The sequence below is a fragment of the Nicotiana attenuata genome, unplaced genomic scaffold, assembly GCF_001879085.1.
Source record: "Nicotiana attenuata strain UT unplaced genomic scaffold, NIATTr2, whole genome shotgun sequence".
Lineage (NCBI taxonomy): Eukaryota > Viridiplantae > Streptophyta > Magnoliopsida > Solanales > Solanaceae > Nicotiana > Nicotiana attenuata.
Window position 1 is genome coordinate 123,381 of NW_017670733.1, and position 9,289 is coordinate 132,669.

General features: G+C 35.0%; 1 protein-coding gene across 1 annotated transcript in view; it reads left to right on the forward strand.

The window, feature by feature from the left end:
• Positions 1-4,550: 4,550 nt before the first annotated feature.
• LOC109242788 (transcription factor bHLH121-like) overlaps positions 4,551-9,289 on the forward strand; it is a 6,999-nt gene continuing 2,260 nt past the window's right edge. Inside the window, exons 1-2 of the mRNA XM_019409648.1 lie at positions 4,551-4,855; positions 9,128-9,243. Coding sequence (XP_019265193.1) covers positions 4,764-4,855; positions 9,128-9,243 — 208 coding nt within the window. The 5' untranslated portion in view covers positions 4,551-4,763. The remainder of the gene's footprint in view (positions 4,856-9,127; positions 9,244-9,289) is intronic.

Below are 9,289 nucleotides of genomic sequence, written 5' to 3' on the forward strand. Positions count from 1 at the left end.
ACACATGGTTTATCATTATGGCCAAACATACCACAATACAAGTAGACATAAGGTATGTTTCATAACATATTTCAACCCATATTGTTTTGAGACCCAAAGTTATCAGTTTTCCCCTTAGTATTAGTTATTAATATTCATTATAACTTTAAGGCTCATGTGTGTTCCCTCTCTGCTTCCATTCTCTCGACTTACAATATCCATTGCACCTCCTAGAGCATGTTTGATTTTACGTCCCACATCCATAAGCATCCAATACAGAGGAATATTCGAAACTTGGATCCACATGTTGCACACGTTGAAAATCGGAGAATCTCTTTTTAAGCCTACTTCCCATGAATGAACGTTAAGGAGGTATCTATCATACAACCATGGTGCACCAAATCATATTTTTTATACTCTCTTTATTTTTGAAGATGAATTGAAAGAAGTTCCACCCAACTTCTTTAATCTGCAAACCCATTGGATTTCCCAAACTAAAGGCATCGCGTTGTTAAATCTATTAACATTTGTCTTTTTATCAGAGATTACCTTACCCAATAAGCTTACTTCGGAATCATTCATGCTTTGTTGAATATCTACAAAGCCAATTGATACAGCTTCTGTTTCCTCTTCAGTAAGCACAAATTTGTGTAATCGTTCAGTAATATCATCTATCATTGTTTCACAGTCATAAACTCTAGTTGTGGTTGGACTTGCACAATTCGTTTCCTAATGTACTATAAATAGTGTCTATAGTATTGAATGTACTTGTTTTGCTTTAAAAGGAGAAACAACAAAATTATGGGAGGTAGTGTACGAATAAGATTAAAGTGGCAGTTTCTAAGCAGTTAAAATGGAAGATGCTTGTGAACGTGGGTGAAAAATTTATGGATAGAGATAATTATCTGTTTATTTGATAGTTTTCTTCAAAAGATGAATAGCCCACTAGTTTTCCAACACATGAGTCCTTTTCAAGGAAAATGGTCGAATTTACCCTTACTATGCGAAATGGTCCAAATTTGCTCTAGAAATTTAAAGAAGGGGGTCATGGTTCTAGCGACAACGACAAGGTCTCTATTCCCTAAGCTCAAATTAACCATATTTATGCTTCAAATCATCCTATAATGGAACTCAAATAATGATCAATTGCATCATCAAGTTGAATTTCCACCTGTCGAAACTCCATCACTAGTCCTTCTCATATCATCAATAGCAGTGAGCTATAGATCAACCGCTCAATGCAAAAACAAATCCATGTTAATAGTAGTTAGCTTTTAAATCAATAATATTGTGATAGTCAAGGTGGGGCTATAGTGGTTAAGGGCTGGTGGTCTTACAATAAAGGTAAAATAATTATATATAGAAAAAGTGATAAAAATGAAAATGTGAGAGAGATCATATGAATAGGGACGTGGTTTATTGGTGAATATTTATGTGTTTGTTATGTACATACTGTCGGGATGAAGTGATAATATGGATCTTCAAGTGATGTGTTTGAGAGTGAAGGGAAGTGAGAATCAAGATATTTCATGTTAATGAACGCAATATCATTGGCCTAATTTACATATTTCAAAATATGACATCATTGGCCTTAACATAATATTCTCCGCACACGATGCCTCACGTTAACACTTATAATATCCAAAATATAGTTAGATTCAAACAAGTTTGAAGTATAATCTCCACTTTCGCTAGGCAAGCACTTGAGAAATTCTTCAACAATGACATAAACTATTTAGCCAATCTTCTGCAAACATAAGTTAGTAGAATTATTTACGTACGTGATGATCAAAATATGTTGTTAATGACATTTTTAAAATTTAGAGTACAAGTTAAAAAGGAGAGGAGGAAAAAAGTAACAGGAAGAAGGACAAGGGGGCCCTGGGGGGGGGGGGGGGGGGAGGGAGGTGAGAAAAAATGAAGGGTGAAAAAAATGGGCAGGCGGAGGAAGAGAAAGGATATTATTTTATTTTTCATTCCATTTTATTTTTATTTCTTGATGAAATAATGGAATTTACCTCTCTTTGCTTATATCCAACCCGCTCGATTTCACTAAATCAAATTAATGATACATATATGTTGGTTAATGATTGTTGAGTTTCAAATTGAAGTGTTTATTTAAAAACTTATAATATTTGGAGTAGCTTACTATGTTGTTTAATGCCATTTTTAGGATGACTAAATTGGACGAAAAATGGAGGTGGATTACACTGATCTCCTTGTACAAGAACAAATGTGATATTCGAAATTGCAACAACTATAAGCTATCAAACTACTAAACTTCACTATAAAAGTTTAGGAGAGGGTGATAGAGATAAGGATAAGGAGGGATGTGTTTATTTCTGAGAACTAATTTAGATTCATATCGGGGTGATCAACTACAGAAACCATTCATCTTTTAGGGAGATTGTTGGAGCAGTATAGGGAAAGGAAAAAAGCAAGTCATATTTGCTAATACGTTCTAGCCTCTTTTTTTTATAGGTAAGACATAGGGCAATAAGTCCACTTTCATAAATTTTCGTCTTTTTCGATCGAAATCACAATGTCTTTTTTGAAACAAGAGGTCAAAGGGCTAATTCAAAAAATATAACGTTAGTTAAGAGAACTAGAGAGCTAGAGCGAAATACTTATAGCAAGTAAAAGAACGATTTCACAAAGTTTTAAATAAAATAATACGAGTTGTAAAAGTGTAAGAGCTATATAGAATCACCTCTAGCTAATCTCACATCTTCCCATCCTCTACTTAGTTGTCTTAATTGTATCGATCCTGAACTACTTCCATCTAAGTATTCTTGCCCTTACCATTTCGGTTGAGCACATCCAGTAATCTCTCACTCCCACCGTCGAGAGACTTTAGTAACTATAGCATGCCAGATTGGGAAGTAAAGGTGGTTAGACCTATTCCCCGAAGGAATAGGTGGAGAAATTTTGTGTTATATGTGATAATTCTTTTAATATCCAAATTGGATTCAAGACTTATATATGGTGTTCGTCGATTTAGAAAAGACATATGACAAAGTTCTAAAGAGGTTTTACGGAGAGGCTTGGAGTCTAGATATGTACATGTGGCATATCTTAGAAAAATTAAAGACATATTAGATGGAGCCAAGACCCGAGTTAGAACAGTAAGAAGAGACTCGAAACACTTCCTAGTTGAGATGAGGTTGCACCAAAGATCAACTCTTAGCTCGTTTTTGTTTACCTTGGTGATGGATAAATTGATATGGCATATTCAAGGGGAGGATATATACACACACACACACACACATATGACATAGTATTGATTGACGAAACACACATATGAGTTAACGATAGGCTGGAGGTTTTGAGACAGACTTTAGAGTCTAAATTTTTTAGGTTGAGTAGGACTAAGATATAGTACATAGAGGGCAAGTTTAGTGGTGCATTGCATGAGGCGGATGTGAAAAAGAGGGTTGGTACACATGTCATCCTAAAGAGAGAAAGCATCACGTATCTTGGATCAATAATCTAAGAAAAGTGAAAGATCGGCGATCATGCCACACGTCGTATTGGAGTCGGGTAGATGGAATAGAGGATAACATCCGGTGTCCTAAGTGATAAAAATGTGCCACCGAGACTTGAAGATAAGTTCTATAAAGTGGTTGTTAGATCAACTATGTTGTATGGACAGTCAAGAACTCACACGTTTAGAAAATGAAAGTATGAAAAATTAGGATGCCTAGTTGGATCCGAGGGTATACCAAGAGAGATAAGATTAAGAATAAATATATATAGAGCAAGTGAGGGTGGCATCCATGGTGGACAAGATGCGAGAAGCGAGACTAAGATAATTCAAGTATGTGAAGATTGCAGAGAAGGAACATAAATGCCCAGTAAGGAGGTGCAAGATGTTAGTAGTGTTATGTCTAAGGAAAGGTAGATGTAGACCGAGGAAGAATTGGGAAGAGCTGATTAGACAAGAGATGGCACATCTCCAATTCACCAAGGACATGAAGCTAGATAGGAGAGCATAAAGGTCGAGGATTAGGGTAGAAAATTAGTAGGTAGCCAAGTGTTTTCTCTCTTCTCCACGAGAGAGCATGATTCTGGTTTAGAGAACCCTATCTGCTCCCTCTTCTCCTTATCATTATTTGTATTATTCGTTCATTATTATTTTATTCTTTAATTTTATTACTATAGTTATTCCGTTTATTTTAGTTACCTTTACTATTTTTGCAGTTAATACTTTCTTTTTTTAATAGTATTTTCATCATAACTTTTTTGCTCATATATTTTTTTAAATTTATTTTGAAAATATATTTCTTTAGCCGAAGGTCTATCGGAAACAATATATCTACCTTATACAAGGCAGGGATGGTCTTATATCCCACCTTCCCCAGATTTTACTTGTGAAATCAAACTTGATATGTTGTTATTGTTGTTGTAACGTTGATATTTAAAAATTGTACAAGTAAAAGTGTCAAAAAATGGGTACTAGGTCACAAATAAAAAAGTGGGAACAATAAATAAAATAATTCTACTAGGGGTGCAAAATGCTCGCAAGAAAAAAATAAAGGATAAATGAATAAGTAATAGAAGTATCCTTTTCATTTTTCCTAAAGATAAGGATTGTTGTAAATGGTGGAATCTTGCATCGAAAGTGCAGTGCGGAAACAAAATATTGCGTGTGCCTTACACGAGTTACCCCAAATATCTGCTGGAAGCACAATTACAGCGTGACGGTGACATCTCTCAATTCTTCGCCATCGATTTCAAAGTTCGGAAGGCGGTGTATAATTCCCATTTCCCAGTCGCAGCTGAGAATGGATGAATTAAAGTGCCAGACTTCGTATCAATCAAATCATATCCCAAATCCATCTGTATCTGACTCAACTCAGCTTCCTCCTGATTCCAGGTTAGTCCTACCTCTCTTCTTTCCATGAACGGGTGTTTGTTATAGCAAAAAATAACTTTTAGAAATATAACGGTATCTGGGCCAGCTTTCAGTAATACACAGGCAACTAGGCAAGACAGTTTGTTCAATCCACAAGAAGAAGAACATATTGCCAAAGTAGTCTTAAAACCTGAGTGTTGCAGCTGGAATTTTATTATGGGATCTCCAGGTTGTTACTCCCATGCCTCAACTACTAGGCCATCTAATCTGATAGGCTGATATATTTCCTCCTCATTTTCCCCAGCAATCACATTCCTATAGGTGTTAAATTGCAGAACTAGACTCAGATTCTAAGTGAGCAAGACTGAATTTCCTCTAAAGTTTTGTATATTCGGTGGACGGGCAAGTTGAAACTCTTCATCCATCAAGTGAAACTGAGGATCTGAAAGAGTTCATGATCTAATCTATGTGTTGTTAACCCTCATAGGACGGCTAAGAATGTCCCTGAGAGGATATATTATATTATATAAAAGACTGCATTAATTGATAAAGGAGTATTGGATTCATTGGAGCTATGCATCCACCGACTTAACATTGTAAACTCACTCGATTTTGTCCCAAACCGTGAATCTTTTACTTAATTGGTTAAAAAAGTGGAGGTGTGAGTATTAGACGACTAGTTTATTAAAACATAGGATCTTTTTGGTTCTTCTAAATGATACTACTTCAGTGTGTGCTTTATGCAGCTTGTTTATGTGAGAGAGTACATATAGCTGAAGTTGAAAAGAAATTTGTGGGATTGAAGTTGAATTTTTTGTGTGGAGGTTGACATGAGTTGGCTGGGATTTGAAAACAAGTAGTATCTGAAGTTGATGTTGGAAAGGGTATTTGGAAGTTGAGTTGTGCTTGAACATAAAAACACTGCTGATTTTTTGTGAGTGAAAACTTGAAAAAAACCTGTTTTTCAAACTTCAAATTCTTTATTTCAAGTTTGAAGTTGAAATAATGGACCAATTTGATAAATAAATTGAAATAATCTCCAAATATTATTTCAAATTAGTGAGCCAAAAATCTATGGCCAAACGGCTAAAGTATATATATATACCGGTTCAGTGGTCCTGAACTATGGCAAATGCAAATTAGAATTGTTGGAAGTTCAAGGTCCCAAATTGCAGGCGGAGAAAGCTGCTGGTATAGTTGTGCCATGTTCTAACACAGTGGAAACCTAATGTATGCATGTGTTCTAAAGCTAGGAGTACGTTTTCATCTGTGGACAGTAAGATTGGATGTTTTAAGATACTTTAGAGCTGTAATAGGAAACTATCCCAAAACAAAGATACCAGTACCACAGGGATAAAAGTTAGGACACTTGCTAAAAACTTTCTTTGTGGTCAATGAGAATTCAGAGGAGCAACTAAAGTTTGTTAAGGTAAGAATACTCGAGAAAGGGTGTTCTTTAGGAACTCAGAAGGACTCGTCACTCAAGACTTGTTTAATTTGGTTGTTAATCTTTCTTTTGATAAATGATAAGGAATTACATTAGAATAAGGATCACTAAGCAAGTGCAAAAAGTAAAGCACTTTGAAACTTTCTTGTTGGCTTCTTTGGAACTTTCTTGTCAAGTATCCGAAGAAAGCAGAAGGCAGCTTACTGTTTAGCTTTGTGCAAAAATGTGTTGAATTATTTTTGCGCACAATAATTGCACATGCATTTTGTTGTTGAATTTAGAGCCTCACTAGGCATAAAGAGAAATTTTGATCCCAGAAGGTACATGTAAGATTTCTCTTGAGCAATGTTAAGCCAACAAAGTCTATGCAATTATGGAGCAAACTGCACATTACTTTAAAAAATCTACGTCAGAAGACAATAAAGAAACACCATAGAGAACCTTGATCTCTCTGTATCCTTTTAGAGTTCTCACCTATAAGACAAATGGAATCTCATTGTAAATAGCTTCTCTTTTTGTTGGTAACAGTAGTATTTAGGCCAGCTTGTGCACGCCTCGACTAGTTCACCGGATACCTGCTACTTTCAGCTGGCACAAGAATTAGGTAACTTTGTCTACCAAACAGATAGGGAAAAATCACCTAGCTTCTTTGAATCTACTGGATTTGAACCCTGGTATTCCATGATCCATTCTAACTTCATCGACCATTAAACCACATCCTTTAGTGCTGAATCTCATTGTCAAGAGTCAAGATGAGTAAATAAAAAATATGATTACGAACTATTTTATCAATTTTAGGATACTACATTGCAAGGACTCTCCAAAGACGCCACATGGGTTTTTCTTTTGAGGAAATGGAAGTGTTAAAAGGAATGGAAAAGTGAAACGCTCTCTCTTGGATATTTATACTAACTTATAAAAGCTTAACCTATAGTTTTTATTTTTTAAATTCTTTAGAGCATATCCTCATTTATGAAACCGGAACACCAAATAGGGAAATGTTGTAAAGTAGCTCGTATAATATTTGCTAGAATCTTTCATTAAAAAAAAGAACTTTTCTAAAATCAATTCACCATGGAATTATACCCAGCGTTTTTGGGTATTACATGGAATCTTACTACTGTATAAGCATGTAGGTGTATTTTTTAAAAGATTTTTCAGCACACAGGTAAATGTTCCAATTTAAGTAGCATTACTAGCCTAGTTTAACTGTTTCATATGTACTACTATTTACTGTGTACTACTTAGAAGGATGGACCAGATAAACTACCATCACGAAATGTATTGAAATCTCACAAATTAAAATCCAAGTAACAACATGTAAAATAAAAAGAATTTCTTGTATTTTCTTTTCTTTAACGGGAAAATTACACGCCTTATCACTTGGCCGAACAACCCTTCAGAAAATAGCCCACGTTTGAAGCCCTTATCCGGTGTGGCCCAGGTTGTACATAACCTGAAAATTACTTTTCACCCGTTAGCTCACCCTTATTAATTGTTCTTTTCTTTTCTTCGTTCTTCTTCTCCCTGTGTCCTGACTTTGCACCCTAAAATTTCTCTACCATTATTATTCTCCTTCAACTCTTCTTCCCCATTCAAAGCTGATAACCACTGGATGAAGAAGAAAAAACAATACGTAAAAGAATTGGTTTTTTGGAGTCATATAAAGATCACTTCCTCCATTGGAATGGAGACAATTGTGTTTGCACTAAAGAGGTTCACTTGGCAGGTTGTTAGATCACCAAACTAGAAATAAGGTGTTGGCATTGCCTCAGTCTTATCCTCATTCCACACGTAATTTTAATCCCAGTGGTTGATTAAAAAGTTGAAAAATAGAAGTCACCATTAAAGGCCTTTCGAAGCTTCGATTTCGGAATTTGGGTTTTCTGATTTGTTAATTATTTGGATTGGGTGTTGTCCCAATTAATTGGAAACATCAAGAGGAGTTCAAAACTTAAATTTGAAGTGATTTGGAATCAATTTAAGCTAGATTTGAGTTAAATTTCAGAAGATCCCCGAGGAAGAAGAAGAAGACCCCGTGAAGCTCCACTGATAGGATTCATTTGTATAATAGTGTATAACATTGTATAAATAGTATATAAAAGTGTATAAACACTCTTATACACTATTGTGTACAAGGTTGATGCATTATTAACATGTATTTGGTGAATTTCTCACATTTTGTTCTTCCTCCTTCTTCTTCTATCGTGCTTATACATCTTTATACACTTTTATACAACTATACTATAGTGCTTATATACTTTATACAACTATATATATAATTTACCTCTTTGTATAAAAGTGTATAACGTTGTAGAAAAGTATATAAGAATCTCTAACGAACTTCTTGTACAATTTTCACTGATCTCCATCAAATGACTTCAAACTTTGTATACAGCCTACTTAGACTATTTCTAATAAGTTCAAACAATACTCACTCCCAATTTCTCACAAAATCATATTTGAAATTTAACAAGATTAACATTGAAGATGAGATTTTAGGTTTGTCGCGTCTATTTTATAAACTTGAGGAAAAAGGAGAATGGAAACTCACGGATATTTCACGCATGAAGATTTGGAGAAATAAAAAAAACGAAAAAACTTTTTTCGGATCTGAGCTTATTGATATTTGGCTACGCATTTGCAAACTTGGAACTGGGCTAAAATACTGCAAGGTGGGTTTATGGAGTGATTTATTGTGTAATTCGTTCTTCTTTAATTTTCTTACCTATGATAGGTTATAATGAAATTTAGGTTCTGTATCCAACTTCTGAGAATTTTTTTGCCAACTTCTAGTGCTAATTATTCGTTCTGGTATTCTTCTTTCCTGACAACACTAAGCAAAGGCCAGAAGCAGAACTGAAGGATTCTATTGCTGCAAGAAAAGTGCAGAAGGCCGATCGGGAGAAATTGAGGAGGGATCGCTTGAATGAACAGTTCACTGAATTAGGAAATACTCTTGGTAAATAAAAACTTCTTATATGTTCTTGTACACTCCAATTCTTGTT